Below are 24059 nucleotides of genomic sequence, written 5' to 3'. Positions count from 1 at the left end.
CAGTTCGATAAAATTCAGATTAGCCAATGACGAAGACACGCTTTTTTATTTTATTAAGAAAATTAAAACGTTGTTAGGAACAATCTAAAATAACGAATCTCATAATCTGGTATAATACGAAGTATTAAGTATTTATACTGTTCGCACTATTTCATTGCTGCGATATTCGTAAGAGAAAAGCATATTCTGAACGTTTGCGAACTGCTCATTAATTTAGTTGCTTTAAGAATTAGACATAGGGCCGATTTCTCAATGTCATGTTCTTATATGTCATGCCAATAAAACAACTAATTGATGGATTATCCTCCTGTGAAGTACTAATCGGTGGATGAGAAACCGGCCTTATGGCTAGCAAAATTAAAAAGTTAACATATGCTACAACTTATTACCGCATGAGATGCCGCCATAATTTATTTGAAGGATGAAACGAGAATTTGTTGGCAATGTTCTACTGAATTGTCCCATGTGAAATGATGTTTATATTACATACTTAAATAGTAATTTACTTGTAGTCTTTTTTTTTTTTTTGTAACAAAAAACAAAAAACTAACGAAGATAATAGTAGGGATTCTAAAATATCAATACATTTACCTGAAATACTATATACTTTTCATAGCAATGTGTGTATGTGTGTGAATGTATTCTAATGAGTTATATTATGATGATAACATTTCATGTACAATTCTCATTTGATTTTTCACTGTACAACTCGAAATTTTAACAAACAATAAAAGATATTTAACACAAAGATAAAAACATAAAATGTTAAACTCTTTTGTGGCTTAGAGTTTATCCTATTTTAAGAAATAAAGTAATGGATTTGGTCTGGTCTTCAGAATTCATGCATTGAAGGAGGAGTCCTCATTTGGAAGCCCAATAATATTTGAAACAAAGAAATGAAATAGGAAGCTTTAGGAAGTAAACCAGCAAAATATTTTATTCACATAATACGCTCATTATTGTATTTTAAGATTCATATATATGTGCCGTATTTTGTGTGTTGTTACTGAGTTTTTTTATGTTAACGTCCCTTCTGGGAAGTGCCTGGGAAATATGTATGTACGCTATACATGTGTAAATAAATAGTACATATTTTTTTTTTTTTTGAATAAATTAGTATATGCGTGGCGGAGTTTGGGAGAATGTTAGTAAAAACTTCCTTGTAAACTTAATAAATAAAAGTTGTGTATCTGTATATCCTGTTTAAATCCCGATTTCCTGAATATCACAGAAATGAAACAGATGAATATGATCGATTGTACAATTAATTGTGTAGAAAAAGAAACTTTTCTAATTATGAACAGAATACAATTTAAATAATGCACAAAATTGGCATTGGAAATATATATGTATAAACTTGGAAAATAAATATAAAATGCAATATAAATAAACATATGTATATATGTGTGTGTGCATATGTATATAGAGTTGATCATGTCTTTGTCTATTCATCTACTCGATATTTTTTGTTTACGTAATAGCAGCTGTCAAATAGTATAGATCCATCAATGTTTGTACATTGATGGGTAAACACGAAAGCCGATCATGGGTATTCGAGTCTAGGGCCAACCACGATAACGCATTGTAACCTTCAAGGACATAACGTAAGACGTCAGCCGTTAATGTTGAGTCCAGGGGATGATCGGTTGCCGAAGAATGGGCATTTGTTGAATTGAGTATATCATCGGTGGTCTGTATATTCGGTACGTGTAAATGTAAGGCCGTCTTCAAAAATACCGGACACACATCTTCAAGGTGAGGGCATGCTGACCAAAACCATGCTGGCATTCGACCGGTAGGTGCTGTGGAAACCATATAACCAACCGCCAATGGTTGTTGATTTATTTGACCAACCTATAAATAAAGATTTAAGATTACGTATAATTTATTATAATTTAAAGATATTATTCCAACATGTTGTAATATTGGTACCTCTAATAGCTTGCATAGAAAAATCACATTCAAACCTTACGATTTATAGTGCGGTGCTATAAAATTTTGACAACATTTTCGATAGATTTTGATTTTTGATAGATTTTGAAAAAAAAATTTTTTTGTCAAAATTTTCGATAGAAATAAAATTTTGACAAAATCTATATATATATAAAATTCAAATTATGTTTGTTTATTTGTTTGTTTGTTTGTTTGTTTATTTGTATGTTCCGGGTTGGCGCGAAAACGGCTGAACCGATTTACTTGAAACTTTCAGAGATCGTGGGGGGCACTCATGTGCTGAAAATAGGGTACCTCATTTTTTGACATATGGTCGCGGAGAGGAACCTCCCCTTTGTCCGACTTTTTGAAAATTAAACCAAACTTGACCGATTTGCACGAAGTTTTCAGGGATAGTAGGGGGTGATCCCTAGACAAAGATTCGCAATTTTTTTTTTCGAAATTTGATCGGGAGGGGGTACCTCCCCTTAAGCGACTTTTTGTTTGTTTGTATGGTCCGAGTTGGCTACGAAACGGCTGAACCGATTTACTTGAAACTTTCAGAGATCGTATGGGGGCGTTCATGTAGTGAAAATAGGGAACCTCATTTTTTGACACCTGGTCGCGGAGGGGGACCTCCCCTTTGTCGGACTTTTTGAAATTTGGACCAAAGTTGACCGATTTGCTTGAAATTTTCATTGAAGGTTGGGGTTGGCATCTAGACAAAGATCCGCTACTTTATATTTCGATATTTGGTGGCGGAGGGGGACCTCCCCTTTGTTCGACATTTTTTAAAGTACAGTGAAAAAACTAAAATTCTCTAAATTATCTGAGATTTACAGAGAACATGCGGTGAGGTTATTTACTTAATATCGGATACCTGATGATTTCATATGTCGACGGGGAGAGGGACCTCCCCCTTGCCCTACTTTTTGAAACTTGGAACAAAATTATTCGATTTGCTTGAAATTTTCATTGAATGTTGGGGTTGGCATCTAGACAAAAATCAAAAATGAAATTTATATCAGGTTCCTGATTTTTTAATAAAAACAAAGGGGCATAAGGAGACATCGCGTTCTCTTAAGTACATACAGAGAAACAATTAAACTTTACCGAGTTACTTGAAATTTACAGAGGACTGGGGAGAGGTTACGATATTAATAGTTGATACCTGACTTTGTGATATTTGGACGGAAGAGAGGCCGCCCCTTTAGGCTTATAATTCCGATATCAGGTCGGTGTGGAGTGAAGGTGGGGAGAGGGTTCCCTTTTGTCCGTTTTTTTTTCTTAAATTGAAAGTAGAGGGTTGTCCATAAATGGGAACTCGGTACATAATTTTATGATTTTTGCACAGGCTTCTGCCAGACTTCTTTTTAGTAACGAACTTAAATTTACATGAAATTGGCAGCCAACATAGAGGGTTAATGTGGTAAACTTTTTTACTACTTTTGCTTTTTCCGATTTATTGGATTGGAAACAGTAATTCTTAGTATGTTATTATAATATAGTGCTTAATTTTGAGGAGAAGGATACCTTTCCTTGACAAACCACACTTAAAATTCTCAAGAAATATAGAAGATTGTCCAACTACTTGAATACAGAACATTATTTAAAAAATTTGGAGGAAAGGGTACACCCTCTCCCAGACATTTATTAAGACGAACCGTTTTACATATGAATATCCTCCGTATTTTCGAATTTGTTTTCAGCACGAAGGATATGGTTGACTAAGTTAACGCAAATTGTTCCTACAAATATGCTTCGGAATGCGCAGCGAAGCGGGCCGGGTTACGCTAGTTTTCTATAGAAATAAAATTTTGTCAAAATTTTCGATAGAAATAAAATTTTGTCAAAATTTTCGATAGAAATAACATTTTGACAAAATTTTCGATAGAAATAAAATTTTGACAAACTTTTCTATGGAAATAAAATTTTTTCAAAACTTTCTACAGAAATAAATTTTGACAAAATTTTCTATAGAAATAAAATTTTGACAAAATTTTCTATAGAAATAAAATTTTGACAAAATTTTCTATAGAAATAAAATTTTGACAACATTTTCTATAGAAATAAAGTTTTGTCAAAATTTTCTATAGAAATAAAATTTTGTCAAAATTTTCGATAGAAAAAAAATTTTGAAAAAAAAAATTCTATAGAAATAAAATTTTGTCAAAATTTTCGATAGAATTAAAGTTTTGACAAAATTTTCTATAGAAATAAAATTTTGACAAAATTTTGTATAGAAATAAAATTTTGACAAAATTTTCTATAGAAATAAAATTTTTACAAAATGTTCTATAGGAATAAAATTTTGATAAAATTTTCTATAGAAATAAAATTTTGACAAAATTTTCTATAGAAATAAAATTTTGATAAAATTTTCTATAGAAATAAAATTTTGACAAAATTTTCTATAGAAATACAATTTTGACAAAATTTTCTATAGAAATAAAATTTTGTCAAAATTTTCTATAGAAATGATATTTTGAAAAAATGTTCTACAGAAATAAAATTTTGTCAAAATTTTCGATAGAAATAACATTTTGACAAAATTTTCGAGAGAAATAAAATTTTGACAACATTTTCAATAGAAATAAAATTTTGTCAAAATTTTCTATAGAAATAAAATTTTGACAAAATTTTCTATAGAAATAAAGTTTTGTCAAAATTTTCTATAGAAATAAAATTTTGACAAAATTTTCGATAGAAATAAAACTTTGAAAAAAAAAATTCGATAGAAATAAAACTTTGACAAAATTTTCTATAGAAAAGAAGTTTTAGCAAATTCTTCTACAAAAGTAAAATTTTGACAAAATTTTCTATAGAAATAAAATTTTGGCAAAATTTTCTATAGAAATAAAATTTTGACAAAATTTTCGATAGAAATAAAATTTTGAAAAAAAAAATTCTATAGAAATAAAACTTTGACAAAATTTTCTATAGAAAAGAAGTTTTAGCAAATTCTTCTACAAAAGTAAAATTTTGACAAAATTTTGTATAGAAATAAAATTTTGGCAAAATTTTCTATAGAAATAAAATTTGGCAAAATTTTCTATAGAAAAAAAAATTTTGACAAAATTTTCTATAGAAATAAAATTTTGACAAAATTTTCTATAGAAATAAAATTTTGACAAAATTTTCTATAGAAATACAATTTTGACAAAATTTTCTATAGAAATAAAATTTTGACAAAATTTTCTATAGAAATAAAATTTTGACAAAATTTTCTATAGAAATAAAATTTTGACAAAATTTTCTATAGAAATAAAATTTTGACAAAATTTTCTATAGAAATAAAATTTTGACACAATTTTCTATAGAAATAAAATTTTGACACAATTTTCTATAGAAATAAAAATTTGACAAAATTTTCTATAGAAATCAAATTTTGACAAAATTTTCTATAGAAATAAAACTTTGACAAAATTTTCTATAGAAATAACATTTTGAAAAAATTTGACTATAGAAGTAAAATTTTCTATAGAAAAGAAATTTTAGCAAATTTTTCTATAAAAGTAAAATGTTGACTAAATAAGTCAATATCTTTACAAATTTTAATTTTGGTTTTATGCCACACTATCAAGTCTCCCTTTTGTAGAAGCAGTAAATTTCTCTTGTTGTTAGAAATTAAAAATATTTAATATATTGAATGTATGCTGGTCCCACTAATCCCTAAGGTTGTCTCAATCTCTCGTGACGATCTTGCACTATTAGTTGGCGCACAGTGATGAATTTAATCATTTACGCATGTAAATTATTTTTTGCCTTTGTCATCCCGGCCGCGAATCAAACCCGTCACCTTCGTTATGCAAGACTAACGCACTTCCACTGTTCTAACGAAAGTCAGTGTAATAAGTTTAATCCCGTTCTCTGAGTGCAACCCATAACACCGTTGGTGAGACAGAACAGAGTTCCTTTACCTGAATGCACAATCCCACGGCGGCGGGTTCTACGCACCGGATTGACCCGATGGATACCAGCCATCGGCCAGCGGCTGCCACCTCAGTGTACGTGTTGTCTCGTCCATTTTTTCGTGTTGGAGAAGGTGCATCCCGGGGAGCCTTCTCCGCCTGCTTTTGGTCCGAGCCGGGATAGAGGAAAACCCCGGACCATGGTACTGTGCCGTCTGCCGAAATCGAATTCACCATCGCTCGGTTTCGGTGAGGTGTAACCGGTGCATGGAATGGGTGCACTTCCGGAATTGCTCCGGCCTAACATCGCTGCGGGAGTATAGTCAAACTGACTTCGTGGCAGGATGCTGTGCCAATGACAGCAGCAGTGGGTCATCTGATTATGTGACCCCACCGACTTCTCCCGCACAACAATATTCTCCGCCGCAGCATCTTACACCGAATATTGTTGTACCAGTTCCGGAGAGTGCATCATTTTTGCAATTTAATTGCAACGGGCTCCGTGGTAAGATTAGTGAGATCGTAGACTTTATGAATCGGAAAAGGATAAGGGTCGCGGCGATCCAGGAAACAAAGCTGAATCCCACCTGCAGCCTACGACATTGTGATGGGTACAATGTCCTACGGAAGGATCGCACAAGAAATGGAGGTGGTGGCCTGGCTTTCATATTACACCGTTCCGTGCAGTATAGACCTATCACGCTTGTGCTAGACACTAATGACCCGTACATGGAATGTATGGGGGTAGCAGTTAAGTGTGGGGCTGCCGAGATAGAGCTATACAATGTGTACATACCGCCGGTTGGTAGCTGTGCTCCTGGTTATAGCCCAAACATTGAGTGGTTGTTGAGCGGGCATAACCGATTGGTTCTAGGAGATTTTAATGCCCACCATGAACTCTGGCATTCTCTCCTGGGTAATGACCAGAGGGGCATAGCTTTGGCAGAGCAGATAGACGACTCCACATTTTGCACGGTGAACGAAGAGGCCCCCACGAGAATTATGGGTGACTGCAGCAGTTCGCCAGACTTATCGTTAGCATCGCCTGGTCTGATAAATGACGTCTCCTGGCAACCCGTCATTTCATTGGGTTCGGACCACCTCCCCATAATTCTCACCATCAACCGACCCTCCGATTTCATAACCTCTGAACGCCGGACGTTTATTAATCAAAAGAAAGCCAACTGGGAAGGCTTCAGAGAATACACCGATCGCCGCTTCAGTGAGCTCCCGTCCCCCTCACATGTTCATGTTGCCCAGAGGGAGTTCCGGGACATCATCAACGCAGCAGCCGCTCGCTTCATACCCGCTGGTCGAATTGCCCAGGTGAGGCCCAACTTCCCAGCCGAAGCGGCGGGACTCGCAGACGAGCGTGATGAACGCCGTCGTGCTAACCCTGCTGATCCTAGAATCAGAGAACTAAATCTAGAGATTAGTAAGATAGTCGACGAGCACAAGCGGAACACTTGGTTAGAGCACCTGAAGCAATGTAACTTAGGAACAGGAACTGGTAAATTGTGGTCAACAGTTAGAGCCCTCTCGAACCCCTCCACAAGGGATGATGGGATTTCAGTCACATTTGGCGACGTGACTGTGACTGATCCGAAGAGGTGCGCCAAATACTTCAACCGACAGTTTGTCGAGCATCCCGAGAGTGATAGAGCGAAAAGGAGAGCCACCCGTCGTGTACGTGGTCTCCGAGCCGATGACACACCACAATTTACTGCAGTCGAAGTTACCAATGTCATCAACAGCGCGAAACCATCTAAGGCGCTGGGCCCTGACGGAATTTCAATGCTAATGCTGAAGCATCTGGGAATACTGGGAGTTGAGTACCTGACCAGACTCGTCAATTTGTCTTTGGAATCACACATTATACCCGATGTCTGGAAAATGGGAAGGGTGATTCCACTACTGAAACCGGGCAAAGATTCGAGCAAAGGTGAATCGTACAGACCGATATCCCTTCTGTCGCCAGTAGCCAAGACACTTGAGGCATTACTCCTCCCCAGCCTTGTGGAGAATTTTCCAGCTGCCCACCATCAACATGGATTCCGTAAGGTACATAGTACGACAACAGCCTTACATGCCATTTCGACACATATTAATAAGGGACTTAACCAGCCCAGGCCGTGTCACAGGACGGTCCTCGTGGCGCTTGACCTATCGAAAGCATTCGATACGGTCAACCATGCCACATTATTTGAGGACATCGAGAATACGTCCCTACCGGCAGGAGCGAAGCGTTGGGTGCTGAATTATATGTGTGGACGCCAGTCGTACGTGGAATTCAGGGACAGAAAGTCAAGACCGCGTAGAGTTAAACAGGGAGTTCCCCAAGGTGGGGTGATATCTCCGGCACTGTTTAACCTCTACATGTCCTCGATTCCACCCCCTCCTGACGGCGTCGAGATTGTATCATATGCGGATGACTGTACAATCTTGGCATCTGGGCCCAATGTTGATGACATTTGCGATCGGTTGAACGTCTACATAGCTAATCTTACCAGTTATTTCACTGCGAGAAACTTGAGGATATCCCCCACCAAATCCTCAGCCACACTATTTACTACATGGACGGCAGAAGTGCGCAGGCAGTTGAATATCAGAGTCGATGGAGTAATAATTCCGACCACAAATTACCCCAAGATTCTTGGGGTCACATTCGACAGCCTTTTTAGGTCATCTGCCCATGCCACTGCAATTTGTAATAAGCTCCGTGGTAGAAACAAGGTCCTCAAGTCACTAGCCGGCAGTACTTGGGGTGCGGACAAAGAAACCTTGCTAACTACTTATAAGGCAATTGGCCGGTCAGTGGTAAACTATGCAGCGCCAGTGTGGACACCGCAGACCAGTGATACGCAGTGGAATAACATACAAACCTGCCAGAACGCTGCTCTTAGAACTGCGACTGGGTGTCTCCGCAGCACACCCCTGGATCACCTTTATGTGGAGACAAAGATCATCCCTGTGCGAAGACACAACTACATGTTGTCAAAGCAGTATCTCCTGGGTTGTTATCGCAGTAATCATCCAAACCACCATCTTATGGATACACAACCACCACCCAGGAACGTAAGGGTTGATATACATAATCTAGAGCGCGAGATCCAGTGCTATAAAAGAGAGCCTCTAGATCAAGCAGCGTACCAGGCAGGTTTGAACAGGATTCATGAGGATACTGTAGCTGAAGCGGTGAGAAGCTACAAGGTTAATCCTGTTCTTGGAGTCCGACCACCGCCCATAGCACCGGAGGAAAGAGACCTCCCACGGCAGACTAGGGTAGTTTTGGCCCAATTAAGATCAGGCAAGTGCAGCCGCCTCAATTCCTACTTATCGGTGATTGATAGCAGCGTAGCTGACGTTTGTCCAATTTGCAACCAAGGGCCACACGACACGCGTCATCTTTTCTCCTGCCCAGCCAAACCAACCCGACTTACCACCAGATCACTCTGGACACACCCCATCTTAGTCGCAGAGTTCCTTGATCTGCCAACAAGCTGATGTACCAAGCGTATAACATGAAATGGATGAGATCACAATAAACTGTTACAACAACAACAACAACAACAACCTGAATGCAAGCGTACATACCAATACGCAAAAACTAACTGAGCCACCCCACACACACAGAAAATATATTTTTTGATTTCAATTACAAATTGAAGTTGATCCAATTTTTAATGAAATTGTTGCAAATTAAACAATTAATTGATTCAATTAAAAAATTGACAATTAATTATCCAATTTACTTCACTTGATTAAAAAATTAATTGAAACAATTGACATTTTAATGGAATATTTGTATAACTTTCGTGGCATTTTTTTCTTTGTGCACAACAATAACATACCCATAATAAATATGAACAATACAATTTATTTACTATAATTTAACTTACCTCTTCGATATCTTGATGCTGATTCGAATTGAAATTATTGCCACCAACACTTTGCCAACAACGATTATCTTCCAAACGATCAGGACTATTATGATTGGACATACCACGACCTTTGTAAAAACAGATATATAATATTAGTTTTCTAACTTAACCTTATTTTCCTCTGTTTTAGTTTTCTGTAACATAATACCAACTTACCTGCACCACCATTGTCCCATGTTCCCAATAAATCATCCATAAGATCAGCATCTCTAAATACCTCATTCTCATCTTCATCATTACCAAAGTTAATGAAATCCTCATCGAGATCAACTTGAGGTTCATTGGGAAATTGACGTGTGAATGACTACAAAAAATAAAATAGATTCAGTATTCATGACACGTTACTTCACTTTTTACTGCATTTAATGCCTTACCAAGCACACGGCACTTGTAGGAAATACCAAAATATGGGTGCATGTTACGTCCTGCGGTGTCGATAAAGGATTTTGTATAGAAAATCTTTCATCTGGTGTAAACTGATCTGGCATTACACGCAACTTTGCATCTGGCTCCAGGGTTACCAAGCAGGCACTCAAAATTGTAGGTGGATTTATCAATTGACATTGTTTGCACATATCCCTCAGTTGTTTGGTGGCTTTTTGTAGATTTTGTTTTCCCAACAAATATGACCATGATTTCAATTCATTATGACCAATACGTCCTATTCGACCAACAACTAATCGCCATGTTTGCGTGGTTTGTGATATCAGACCCAGTATATAATCCATAAGTTTATTTAGACCGATGCGACGGGCTGGTGCTCGTCGCCGCCTTGTCCTATTTGGCACATCAATATTGATGCATACCTTTTCCAACATTTCGCCGCGATCATCTGTAACGGTGGCAAGAAGCCATGACTGGTCTTCGCTCAGGCAGTAGTTACAGTACATAACAGAATACTTTTGATCGTTGGGGCTTCCACGCATTCCTCCCCAGGCAGCTCGAGAGAAATCAGTCTTCTCGTTTTTCTCATGCATTGGAGCAAGAATGTATGGCGGAGTATACATCTTATATGCCTTTCTATTTTTGTCGTCTTTGGTCTTTAGAAAAGCTTCCACATTGGCTGCCGTTCCAAACCCGGTTAAACTTTTTACCGCTTGTGCATGTACCATATGTCTTTTACATTGTGAGAATATATTGAGAGCTAGACATTTGATTTCATCCGAAAATCGTTTTCGGTTTCGTGACCGCCCAAGTTCTAGTATTGATTCTAATGATATTATTTGTATATTTATGTGAGATCGTACAGAATCGGGTATCATCTTCAGCATTTCTGAATACATTCTGAGTAAGGCGATACAAGCTATTCTCTCCAGTTCGGGTGAATCAGAACCGAACGTGAAAGGTTCCACCACATATAGAACTATAGCAGAGGGGTTAACCTCTTCCAAACAGTCAGCTACACCCAGCGGATCTCCTAGGATTAATGGAGGCTTTACATCCGGTTTTATGTCGGCCGGTTTAGACTCGGGTGCATTACCCTGAGAATCGCCACTGTTCGACATTGTGGCATGTTGCGAGTGGTCGGTATTATCCATTGATTGGGAATGATCTCCAGTTGAGGTTGTAGTTCCATGCGGCACATTTTCTGTTCCTATATTTGAATTGTTACCAGCTGTTATATATGTGGACGATAATGAAGACGAAGAGGCCCCAGATGATGAGGACGAAGTTGACGTACTATAGCCCTGACTACACCTAGCGTTGGTCTCCGGGGGATTAAGTAAAGTTTTATCATTTGGCACCCTATTAAGATAAGGTGCCAATTGATGTTGAAAAGCATAAGCATATAAACGCAATTCTTCAGCTAATTTCACATTTTCTAAAGTTTTAAGCCAATTGTCCATGGATGTTGTATAGGATTTATCTGTGGTTGATCTTTGTTGGACGCTTAACAAGCCATTCCAACCGCATATGGGCGTATGTCGCCCTAGTTTACACATTTCATAGGTGGTACTAAGTTCTTTGAAGTAGGTTTTTGTTTTGCTTAGAATATATTCGTTATCTGGCGCCATGACCAAATACACAACATCTCGAGCATAGGAATACGGTTCCAGTAGGAACTTATCCCAATAATGAATGGCAAGCGGTGCTACGGAAATCCAGTCTTTATCATGGCCCACTATCACCGACGGTATCGGTTGTGGTTCACATTGTCCAGATGCTCGACCAGCGAGACGATGAAATTGCCGCCACGTCAAGGGACCGCTTACTGTATACGTAGCATCTCGGGAACCAGCGGTGCGAGATTTGGCATGGAATGCATTTTGTAGCATAGGTTGTATGGATTTCATCGTAGATACAATGTCTTTGTTGCTACGAGAGAATCCGACGGTTATATAAGGCCATTTATGTACATTGAGTCGCCCAGTAAGAGCCAAAGCCACTTGTGTGTTACTGCTTGTTTTTCGATGTGATGAGAATGATACCATTTGATGTTCCATTATATCCATGCGGTTGCTTTCAAATGCTAGGCGGGCCTGTTCCAGTGCCAACGCAATTATATCGTTTGCGTCAATATATTCCAGAATATTTACAATTGCCGCAACCGACTGCGGCTTTTGAGATTTTTTCGATAACTTTCTGCGGTGGCGCTGCAATGAACGGTGAATAGCACTACTAGATGTTTGTATAATAGAGCACTGTTCCAGCAGCAGATCCAGTATTGAGAAAGCGATTTGTTCTGCTGATTTTTCCATAAACCCATTAGTGTTATTATTGTTGGCGGGATTGCTGCTCGCTTTGGAGGTAAGGGAGGTTATTAATGTCAGCAAGGAATGTTTCTTGTGGCGTCCAGGATCTTCGGCTATGCCAGTAATCTCCATTTCGTCTTCGTAAAAGAGACCAGCCTTGCATGCTAATCGACGGTTTATGACGGCACTGAATCCACATGTACACTCGACTGCGTCGTCATCTACATAACCGGTGATGTATTGTTGAGCATTACTGTTTGCAGGTGTAGCTGTCGATGGTGTAGTTGAAGAGCTGGAGCCTGCTCCAGCTAATGATGCAGGGGAATCCAGAGAATTTGCTATACCGCCCAACGCTCCCAGAGGTCCACCACCACACGTTCCCAACGAGCCAAAGGCACTTAAAGCACGTAGTGCATTAGATGTGGACAAGGAGGGTGATGTTGGGTTGAATGATGTTCCAGGCAGGGGAACGTACACTCCTGAATCAGAACCCCGTATGTTACCAATACGCTGGTTATCGGCGTTGCAAACACACACGGTGCTACTGTCGAAATTGTGATCACGGAAAACGTTCAAAGCGGTATCATAAAGCAGGATATTTACAAGGACCGAACTAACTTCTGGTAGCTCTTGTATAATAGAATTAGTGTTGTTAGTTGAACCATAAAAACCCATATTGGACGCATCTCTATTTCCTTGCACGCTGAGCGGACCTCCAATTGTTTGTAGTGGGTTATTTACGCTTTGTGGGGTTTGTGGAGGTTCTTGTGAATGATATTGTTTATTGAGATATGCTGGTGTCGATGAAGCTGTTGATAAGGCAGGACTGGCTACGGCAACTTCATAAGGCGGTGGCGGATGTATAGGAGTTTGTCTATGTTGTTGCATCATTGGACTTGTATGTGGAAATGGTACATGTGTGGCTGGTGAAATGGGCGACATGCCAGTTCGTTGCATTAATTGTTGCATTGTAGGCGGAGTGTTTGTGAGAGCGGCTTGTGGGCAGTTGAGTTGATTTAGTAGAAGGCTGCTGCCCCCACCGCCCCCGCTACTCAAAGGAGTAGGCACTGTATTATGCATCGGCGATGAGGACATTGGTCCCAACGGTGTACGTGGTTGTTGTTGAGGAGTACGTGGTGCGGCTGATAACAGTTCATGTAGTTGCTGGTGTTGTTGTTGCTGTTGTTGTTCTGATGCTGAAGAAGAATTTGTAAAGTTTTTAGTAATATTTTCATTTTGTATATGCTGATGTTGCTGTTGTTGTTGATGACGTGGCTGTTGCCATGATGGTTTATAGCGACAATTGGAAGGTATTATCAAAGGAGCCAAAGACTGGCTTGGTAAATTTGTCAGTGGGGCATATTTAGACGAACCCAAAAAATTAGCTTGTGCCGGTGGTCTATACACATACGTCCAGTCTTCTATGGGCTCCTCGATGGGACTACCCAATTCAACGGAATACTCCTGCTTTACTTTAGCCATAGCGCTGATGCCTAAGCCTGTATCTAAAGTTTGAACCATTAATGCTGCTGAGGTCATGGCATTTATATCCGTCATTTGTATATCCATTTGGCATGGACTTGAATTTGGATGGTGTTGTTCATGTGATGGTGGAGTAGGAAACATTTTGGTTAGATCTTCTGCTTGTATTGTATTAGCGCCAGAACCAGTACCACCTACGCCAACAATGCTACCTGCACTGTTATTTAATGCAGCCATACCCGAAGATGTTGTCGTATTCGTTACATTGTTACAACTTTGTAAAGCAGCTAAAACCGCCGCACTGCTACCTTGGACACTAGAACCGGACCCTACTACAACAGCATTCGTAGAACGTTTTAACTCTTCAATAGTATTGGTAGTAACAGCACATCCATTTGAAGGATTGTTCGAGTCAGGCGGTGTGTGTATTTGGACGCTGCCACATTCATCATTCAATGACGTATCAAACAATTGCTCCAAATCATTAGGAGAAGGATTTAGGCCCTCAACCGTAAACAAATTTCCTCCTATACCGCTTTTAGAATCCTTACAAGGTGATGTCGATGAAGCTCCAACCGCCGATACGCCTTCCGTTTTGATGTCAAGCTCCTTAAAGATGCTACTCGTAGCAGCGGCACCGCTACCAATATTTACATCAGATGTATCATTATTTGTATTATTATTAATTTGATTGTTGCCCATTGTATTTGAAGCAATACCAATAAGGCCGCTATTCATAGCGCCTATTGTGTTTTGTTCAATATTAGATGGATTTGTCTGTGATATTAACCCCGTAGCAGTTGGATCGATCGCCAATAATTGATCACCATATATGGAACGCGGTGAAGGCATTAAGGGTTTAATGTGCGTATGTCCTTCGTATAGAGTTTTTGTGCGTGGTACACGGCATTGCTTAGATATTTCATTCGGTTTAAACCTTTTGATAGGATGGTTTGCCCTGCAAAACAAAAAGCATTGATTGGTTATAGGAATTCGGAAATAAGCGCATGGCCAGTACCAACAAAAATATTGTACAGTTTGAGTAAAATTTTAAATGAAACGTTAGATTTCAGATGTAACACTTTTCAAATCAAACAGATCATATGATTTCAGAGCCAAAGATGGTAACACCACAAAACTTCAATGATGTTACTCCATAAATGCTCTGTGTGTTCGAATTTGTATTCGAATAAAATGTGTTTGCCATTTGTATGGAAAAATAAGTACTTACCAAGCTTCTGGAACAGTGAAATCATATAAAACGTCCAGCTTAAGACAATCTTCATTAGCAAAAGTATCTATGTCTTTGACGGTAATTTTTGGAAGTTTGTACAAATTCAGAAAGTCATGCTGTGCATTATTCCTATTCAATTGCACCGAGTTATTTTTATAGAAGTTGTTATTTGGCAATGCCGTCTCGCTACTGGGCATATTCACACTTTCAATTTTGATGTCTGTTGCTGTTGAAGGAATGCCTGGCCCAGAAGGACAACTGTTGCTTCCAGTCCCTAATAGCAATGGTGTCCCCGGTTGCACATCAAACTTTTTCACAGTGATTGAACCACACTGCTGAGATTGTTGCGACAACGGCTGATGAATAGTGGGTGTACAACGTCCTACACTTGGTGGTTGTGGTCCAACACTTCCTGGACCCACACTACCAGCCATATTAGCGCTATGCAAACCTTCAACAGAAGGTGGTGCTTCAACACTGGGTGCTGGATGTATATAGGGGGATGCTGTTATACTTTTGTTATCATGCTGATCTGTTGGAGTAGGAGCTGGTGTATTTTTATCTAAAAGTTGGTCAATAGGAGTTGTTGGCTGCTGCAAATTCGGTACGGATGTGGGAGCACGGGGACTCATCAATAACTATGAAAAAAAGGCATAAGAAATGAAAAAAAATTGTTAATAGTCCTAACGGATATTTTCTATGTATTCAATTGCTTTTTGATGTATCGAAATTTCTTTCAATTGTTTAATTAATAATTTTCTATTTATATTTATACGCACTTGATCTGCGGGTGGAACGGATGTGGGTTGAGACAACGCTGAATTCGGATGTGGAGATGGAGCTGGCGTTCCGGGCGAACCAACTGATGGTAACGGCATACAGTCCATCACAGAATTGCGTGAATAACTAGATACCCCACCTTGCAATGGTGTGCCGTTACCGGGTGTTTGTCCCGACGAAACCGTCAACGATGTTCTAAAATTGGAAAAAGTAAAGTTATATTCAATAGATCTTTCCATTCAACTTTTCTCTTAAACCTACTTTGTGCATATGCAGGGTGCCTTTTGCGTAGGATCAATAAACCCCCATATTTGTTGCTGTTTTTTCTGAGATAATGTAGACGTTGGACCCAAATTACTTGAATCAGTTTGATCAGTGGCCCCTTCCTCGGTATTTGACGCGCTATTTTCATTGCCGCCACTACTCGTCATATTTGTTATTGGCGAATCGCTGTTCGTCGTTGTATTGTTGCTTGACCCTAAGGTCGAGGATGAGGTGATGGTGGAAGATGAAAAGTTTGTGCCGTTGAATGAATGTTGTATGTGCAATGAGTTTGTGACACATTCTTGCCAAACTCTCTCTGGCATCTCGCAAGCCGCCTGGGGTGGAGCGTGAGTATTTGTTGTGTTGCAGGTGAAATTCCGCGTCTGTGTGTCATAATACGGTTGAACTTTAGTGTTATCAATTTTTAGGCGTTCAATCATATGGGTAAGAGATGATTTGGTAGCTGAAGTTGTTACTGTAGTAGCTGAAATTTTAGCAGTAGAAATATTTTCAGAAGAAGGTCTTCCGGCATCAGTAGGATTTCCCTGATTTGTAACCGAGGAAATAGCAGCAATGGCTGCCGCTTCAGCAGACGATGTTGAACCTAGTGAGGATTTTTGTGATGCAGCCGCTTCCATTTCTTCCATATCATCCAAATCAGTGACTAGTACGTAAATTGATGGATGATACATTTTATGACCCCCTAGGAAGAAACAAATTTTCAGAATCATATTAAGGCAAAACATTGAAGAATGTATGTTGGTATATATCTTTTGTTTGTATATATTTCACTAACTTACCTGCTATAACTTCAACAACCGGTGGAACATCACTGTTTTCTTTATTGCACAGTGGGAAAAATGATGCCCAGTCTTCTAAAATCTTTTCAGCCATCGGATCATTTTCTTTGTAACTGTTACCCGTTAGAGTAGCGGACATACCAAATGGCGCCAATATTACCTTTCTTGGCTTCAAGTGTCCCCCATTGTTATTGTTGTTATTTCCATTATTGCTGTTGCAATTGTTTGCCATGTTATGGCCTTTTGCATTATTTGGAGCAGTGATACCCACATTTTCTTTAACGCCTTCACCGCCGTTATTTGGTGATGTTTGTTCTGGAGTATTGGCGTTGGATGCTGCTGCAGAAAAGGCTGCAGCTGCTTCCACTAAATGTTCTTTGGTTAATGGACGAACTGCTGGATGTTCTCTTAAATCAATCGATGCACAAACAGTGTCGCCATGTACAAAGAATGTAAAAGAGAATGATAGATGTTGAGAGCTGAAAATTAATAGACGAACAAATATATTAGTATCATAATTTATGTATTTATTTAAAAACAGTTTTTTGTCTTGTTGTTGTTGTTTTTTTTTTTTTTATTGAATTAAGAATTAAAATTATGAAGATATGGTAAGTCTCTTTTCAGCGGTGGATTATCCCACCTCTGTAATGCTGGTGACATATCTGAGGGTTTCGAAGCTTCTCTAAGTGGTTTCACTGCAATGTGGAACGCCGTTCGGACTCGGCTATAAAAAGGAGGTGAATAGTCTAAGTGAGTCTGATACATCGGGCTGCCACCTACTAACCTATCCTATGGTAAGTCGTCGTATTGGTATTTACAGTGTTGGAAATTTTAATTTCGCCGCTAAATCTTTGATAACTGGATAATTCTTTTGTTATAAACCTGCTAAAAACGAAAGCAATGTCGTTTGGCGGTGATAGTGATGTCCGTTTGGGGATGGATAGAATTGAATTTGTTAGTCAGATTAATTGTTTGGGTGTTCTAATTGACCAAAAATTAATTTTTGCTCCTCATATTGAGTTGGTTCAAAATAAATTATATTCTTCCTTGCTTCAAATTTATTCATGCAATTTAGTCTTTCCACCTTGGATTAGATACAGACTTGCACACGCGTTACTGTTGCCTGCTATACGATACAGTCTGGAGACTGTTACCCATTTTCAGCGATTGAAATGCGCAATGAATACTATTGTCAGATTTGTCTTCAATCTAAGAAGAAGAGACCCTATTTCGGAATTTGTGGTGAGGTTTCTTGGTGTATCGTTTTCTCATTATGTCAAGTGTACCAGTCTGCTATTCTTATATAAAGTTATTCGTAGTTGGGTACCAAACACTCTATGTGACTCTTTTCGATACCCTCGCTCGACGAGAAATCCTCAGATTGTGATTCCTCGTATCTCTTGTTCAATATATGAAAAATCGTTTCATGTCTGAGTCGCTCGTATCTGGAATATGTTACCTTTTGATTTAAGAATTTTCTCTCATTCTAATAATGCTTTTCGTTTAAAAATGTATCGTTTTTTTTCGGGAGCATCAAATTGAAGTTGATATTGATATTCTATAATGTTCTATATTTTTGGTGCTAATAGCTGGACCCTTTCTGTTAGTTTGTCTTTTGAATTCGTATTACCTTACATTATAGTTACTTGGCGGGGGGAGCCCTTTATGAGTTACTCATGTAAAAAATTGTTATACAATTTTAAATGTACACACTTGTTATTTTACGTATCTTTACTAAGGCTTTAGTCATGTAATACATTTATTATTTGGCCTCATTGGCTTTGTGTTACGAAATAAATGGAAATTGAAAATTAAATTGAATCTCAAAAATTGTAAATTGATTAAATTAACAATTACATTGAAAAATCCATCTCGACATCTATATGCTAAACAAATTTTAATTTTTCCCAGGCATTTTTACCACTACAGCTTCCATATAAGAATTGGAATAATCTAAAAGAGCATACTAGGTATGATCATTAGCAAATTAGTAGACGATCGGTTAAGGCACCCATATATAGTACAATATCTCAAGATGAACGATGGTCTAATTAAATTCTATAAGACTAGACCATAGAGATCATGATTTTTATATAGGATGTTAAACAACTTTGACTCTTATTATATTTGAAATAAGAGCTTAAGTGCAGCATCCAATGAATACTATAACAAATTCATGTGTTACGAATATTTTTCTTACAAACAAATTTAAAAAATATTCGAGTGTGATGTATAAATTTTTAGATCAACTATATCGAGAGTAGGGACTGTGAATGAAACACCTCCAAGGGAATGTGTATTTAAAACAACATTAGTTTTGTGAAACGAATAACATAAAGGGTGATTTGTTAAGAGCTTGATAACTTTAAAAAAAAAAAAAACGCATAAAATTTGCAAAATCTCATCGGTTCTTTATTTGAAACGTTAGATTGGTCCATGACATTTACTTTTTGAAGATAATTTCATTTAAATGTTGACCGCGGCTGCGTCTTAGGTGGTCCATTCGGAAAGTCCAATTTTGGGCAACTTTTTCGAGCATTTCGGCCGGAATAGCCCGAATTTCTTCGGAAATGTTGTCTTCCAAAGCTGGAATAGTTGCTGGCTTATTTCTGTAGACTTTAGACTTGACGTAGCCCCACAAAAAATAGTCTAAAGGCGTCAAATCGCATGATCTTGGTGGCCAACTTACCGGTCCATTTCTTGAGATGAATTGTTCTCCGAAGTTTTCCCTCAAAATGGCCATAGAATCGCGAGCTGTGTGGCATGTAGCGCCATCTTGTTGAAACCACATGTCAACCAAGTTCAGTTCTTCCATTTTTGGCAACAAAAAGTTTGTTAGCATCGAACGATAGCGATCGCCATTCACCGTAACGTTGCGTCCAACAGCATCTTTGAAAAAATACGGTCCAATGATTCCACCAGCGTACAAACTACACCAAACAGTGCATTTTTCGGGATGCATGGGCAGTTCTTGAACGGCTTCTGGTTGCTCTTTACTCCAAATGCGGCAATTTTGCTTATTTACGTAGCCATTCAACCAGAAATGAGCCTCATCGCTGAACAAAATTTGTCGATAAAAAAGCGGATTTTCTGCCACTGATTTTGGTAATAAAATTCAATGATTTGCAAGCGTTGCTCGTTAGTAAGTCTATTCATGATGAAATGTCAAAGCATACTGAGCATCTTTCTCTTTGACACCATGTCTGAAATCCCACGTGATCTGTCAAATACTAATGCATGAAAATCCTAACCTCAAAAGAATCACCCTTTATATACTAATTCGAGTAAGGTTGGGTCATCATCTCTCTTATCAAGTGCCGTCCAAGTCTTGTTTTTTGTCAAAGAGTTAAACATACATTCGTGCAGCACTCAATAGGGTATGGTGACAATTGGTAAATATTTTTAAATATTCAACAAGAAAAACCAACAAATTTTTTACACTTTACACGATTGTATTATGAATGGAAATATATTTGAATTCGATCAAATGTTTGATTCATCTGACTCTAAAAATTGGATATGCCTTAGTTTTTAATCTTGTGTTAAAATGTTATACTTTTCTAATTTTTAAATATGCAGTAAAACTATAGTACTTACCTCCTGCCAAATATACGCTCATTTGAAGTGCAAGGTTGGACAAACCACTTGCCAAATCGAACAATATCCTTAGTAAGCACAAATCTGTAAACAAACATTACATTTATTAGAAAAAAAGTAATTATAATATATGCCAAGGAAATTGCAATGTTAAGAATTGCAAAAAATTCATTTACGAATAATATTAAAGCAAAAACCATAGCATTACCAAAACATAATAATAAAAAGTAATTTCTTTAAACGTACCTTTCCATAAGATTGTGGAGTGCCTTGAATAGAAGGGAACGACATTCATACGTTAGACCTCGTTCCCACGTTCCATTCCATAACATTTGATTTCCTGTAAAACAAAAACATAGAAAATTTGTTAGTACCTTCATACACAAACAATGAATAAAGCTATAATTTTTTAGTTGAAAATCTCAATCAATTTATATTATTTATTTATTTATTTAATCAACCAACGCCCTTAAAGCCTTTTACTACCGATGTCCACTATAGAGAACATTCTAAAACGTCATCAAACCTTATTTGCCCACTTAGTTTTGATTTATTTGTCCGTGTTATTTTAAAGTAGGGGCTGTAATCTAAATATTTTATATATATTTTCCAATTGGTAGGCACCAAAATGCGTTTTTATAAACTTCTTTTATCATCGAAAAATACGCAGTTAATATTGTTTCTTTTTGATTCCTATTCTTACACTTTGAAATATATTATTTTATTTTTGTAAGACCATTTGGTTACATTTCAGAATCAAGTTTTCTGAACAAACTCGTATATCTTAAATGTACAAATTTACAGGCAAGGGATAAGTTTGTGTATTGTGTGACAATATATTTTAAATATACATTTTACAGTTGTTTATCCTCTTAGTAATGCTGGTGATATTACTAAGTGATGTGATGCGCCGTTCGGAATCGGTAAAATGTAACAAAATATCTAAAATGTATGTAAATTTAAAAATCTAAAGTGAACATGAAAATTCAATCTCGAATTTTTATGATTCCATATACATATAGTACTGTATCTCAAGATGAACGATGGTCTAATTAAATTCTCTAGAACTAGACCACAGAGATCTTGAATTTTATTTAGGATGTTAAACAACTATGACTCTTATTATATTTTAAATAAGAGCTTAAGTGTAGCATCCAATCAATAATATGTGATAATACAACAAATTCAACCAGACAGAAAATAATATCACCAAAATATTTCCAATTAAAAAGAGTACATTTAATTATAAATAAATAAACAATAATTGAATAAATAATTGATAGCTCCAATTAAAAAATTGAGTTTTTCGACCATTTACTTAAATTTTTAATTGAACTAACAAATTATTTGCAATTAATTCTGTGATTGATCCAATTAATTTTGTGATTGAATCAGAATTTTTTTCTGTGCAGATAGCAGGTAATTCATTGATAAGAGAAGTTAGCAACCTGTGGTGTATCACAATGGACTGAAATATCGGTCTAACACTATACCCAAATTAACCCTTGACAGTCATCTTTAATTTTTATTATCGATCTAAACTGTATTTTGGTCGATTGGGAAATGAGAAATTTAAGTTATTCCAATTTATGAATTTTTTTGTTCAATATTAATTAAAAAAGAACTGAATAAAAAATTAAACAAAATTTTGATCCTCATTTTTGCTCATGATTTAAAGCGCGTCAAAAGGACGAAGGATGGCGTTAGTGTACAAAAACTAAGAATGACTTTTAAGGGTTCAGCTAACAACCATAACTTCTTTTTTATTACTGCAGTATGTGGAAAAAATAGAGACAGTGCCTACCCACAATTAGATAATATTAAAAACCGAACAAAAAACGAAAATTCTTTCTTGTTTAAACGATTTATTTTTTCTTAAAAGGTAGAGACAAAATTTTTGTTACTGTTGTACGAGTAATTCGATATTTATGTGATTTGTTATAAATTGATATGATTTACGTGTGAAAAGAAATAAGGACACTTCGTGAAAGTTGAAACCTATTACCAAATTAAATAAAACTATATAGATATTTATACCGAACATTGTTCCATAGATCCGTAGTGTTACATTAGTACTTATTTTCCGATCCTTTGTTGTCCAGAACAGTAGAACATCTTCTATGTATTGAATCGACCAAATTTTAGCAAAAAAAATATAGCGGTATATGGTTCCACGCATCCTGTATTAGATTCCAGAGCTCATCGCAAATTGGTGTACACTTTCCCCTGATTGGGAACTAGAATCTGTTGGTAAGCCCCTGGCTACCTGCCAGCTCATACTGCGTGAGAATGCTGTTATGATGGCAAATGTTCGATGGGAGCATTGCAAGGGTTGTAACGACACCAAGCAAATATGGCCCCGTTTAAACTTAAACCGAACACTAGATATGTTACTGTTCTCGAGACGGCAGACATCACTCCTGATATCTGCTATAACGGGTCGCTGTCTGATAGGCGATTTTGCAAAAACTATTGTCGCGAAGTATTGTATGAGCTGTCATGATGCGGAGGAAAAGGAATCAATTAAACACCTCCGGTGTGAATGTCCTGCATTTTGTGTAAGGCGTAAGCAAATAGCTTTAGATTACTGGCGGACCTGGAAAACGTTAACTTAACCCTTTCGACCCTAAAGTTGCCTGTGGGCAACTTTTTGTGTTTTGAGACTCACTGTCAGCGTTGTTTTTGTGTTTGTTCATAAAACTGTAACGGTATCGAAAGCTACAAGTGTTTTCTTCAAGTTGAATGAAAAATCAGCTAATTTGGTTGTCAATTAGCAAAAAATTTTTCATTAATACGCACGTACCTCAAGAAAAAAATATTTGCGAATTTAAAAAGAGGTTTTTATACATGTGACTTTTTTCAAAAATTACAACTAAAATGTTGAACGTTTTTATTAAATCTATTGTAGTACATGTCAAATAAAATATTTCTGGAAGTCAAATCTTAGAATTGCAAAAAAACAACAGATGGGAAATTTTTAAAATTGAAAAGTTGCCTGTGGGCAACTTTGGGCAATTGTGGTAGTAAAATTACATATTTTTGAACATAAGACCTGGAGAAAAAAGGTTTGAAAAACAATGATTTTGAAAAAATTTTGAACTTCAATTGGGATGTCCCAGTGACGAGAAATGCAGCGATGATGTGGAAAACATATCTGCAGTGCAGTGGGGAATTTGGAAGGAATCGTAAAAAGGGAGGAAGCCACTTCTTGGCAACATACTAGTGGATTAGCACGAATATTGACGCTTTATAATACTTTGGTTTTTTACACCGCCAGTTAAATTGGCATGGGTTAAAAACAAAAAAAAAAACAAAACATTTTCGTGAGTCACGCGTGATTCACGCGAAGCCGTGAATGAAATTTAAACGAAATCTCGTGAATGAAATTTAAACGAAACCTCGTGAATGTGCGTGAACGGGATTAA

At 37.3% G+C, this 24059-nt stretch overlaps 1 protein-coding gene across 4 annotated transcripts in view; it reads right to left on the bottom strand.

Annotated features, from left to right (window-relative positions):
* Nucleotides 1-910: 910 nt before the first annotated feature.
* Nucleotides 911-24059, bottom strand: part of skd (mediator complex subunit skuld) — a 49697-nt gene continuing 26548 nt past the window's right edge. For all 4 annotated transcript variants that reach the window (XM_075306041.1, XM_075306044.1, XM_075306042.1 and 1 more), the window contains exons 4-13: nt 20881-20974; nt 20635-20718; nt 17038-17516; nt 16235-16940; nt 15973-16168; nt 15191-15831; nt 10159-14917; nt 9941-10088; nt 9743-9852; nt 911-1854 (exon numbers count right to left, since the gene is read on the bottom strand). In XM_075306041.1, coding sequence (XP_075162156.1) covers nt 1471-1854; nt 9743-9852; nt 9941-10088; nt 10159-14917; nt 15191-15831; nt 15973-16168; nt 16235-16940; nt 17038-17516; nt 20635-20718; nt 20881-20974 — 7601 coding nt within the window. In that variant the 3' untranslated portion in view covers nt 911-1470. The remainder of the gene's footprint in view (nt 1855-9742; nt 9853-9940; nt 10089-10158; nt 14918-15190; nt 15832-15972; nt 16169-16234; nt 16941-17037; nt 17517-20634; nt 20719-20880; nt 20975-24059) is intronic.

The sequence above is a fragment of the Haematobia irritans genome, chromosome 4 (genome assembly GCF_050003625.1).
Source record: "Haematobia irritans isolate KBUSLIRL chromosome 4, ASM5000362v1, whole genome shotgun sequence".
Lineage (NCBI taxonomy): Eukaryota > Metazoa > Arthropoda > Insecta > Diptera > Muscidae > Haematobia > Haematobia irritans.
Note: the sequence above shows the minus strand (reverse complement) of the source record. Positions and strands in the feature narration are given on the sequence as shown.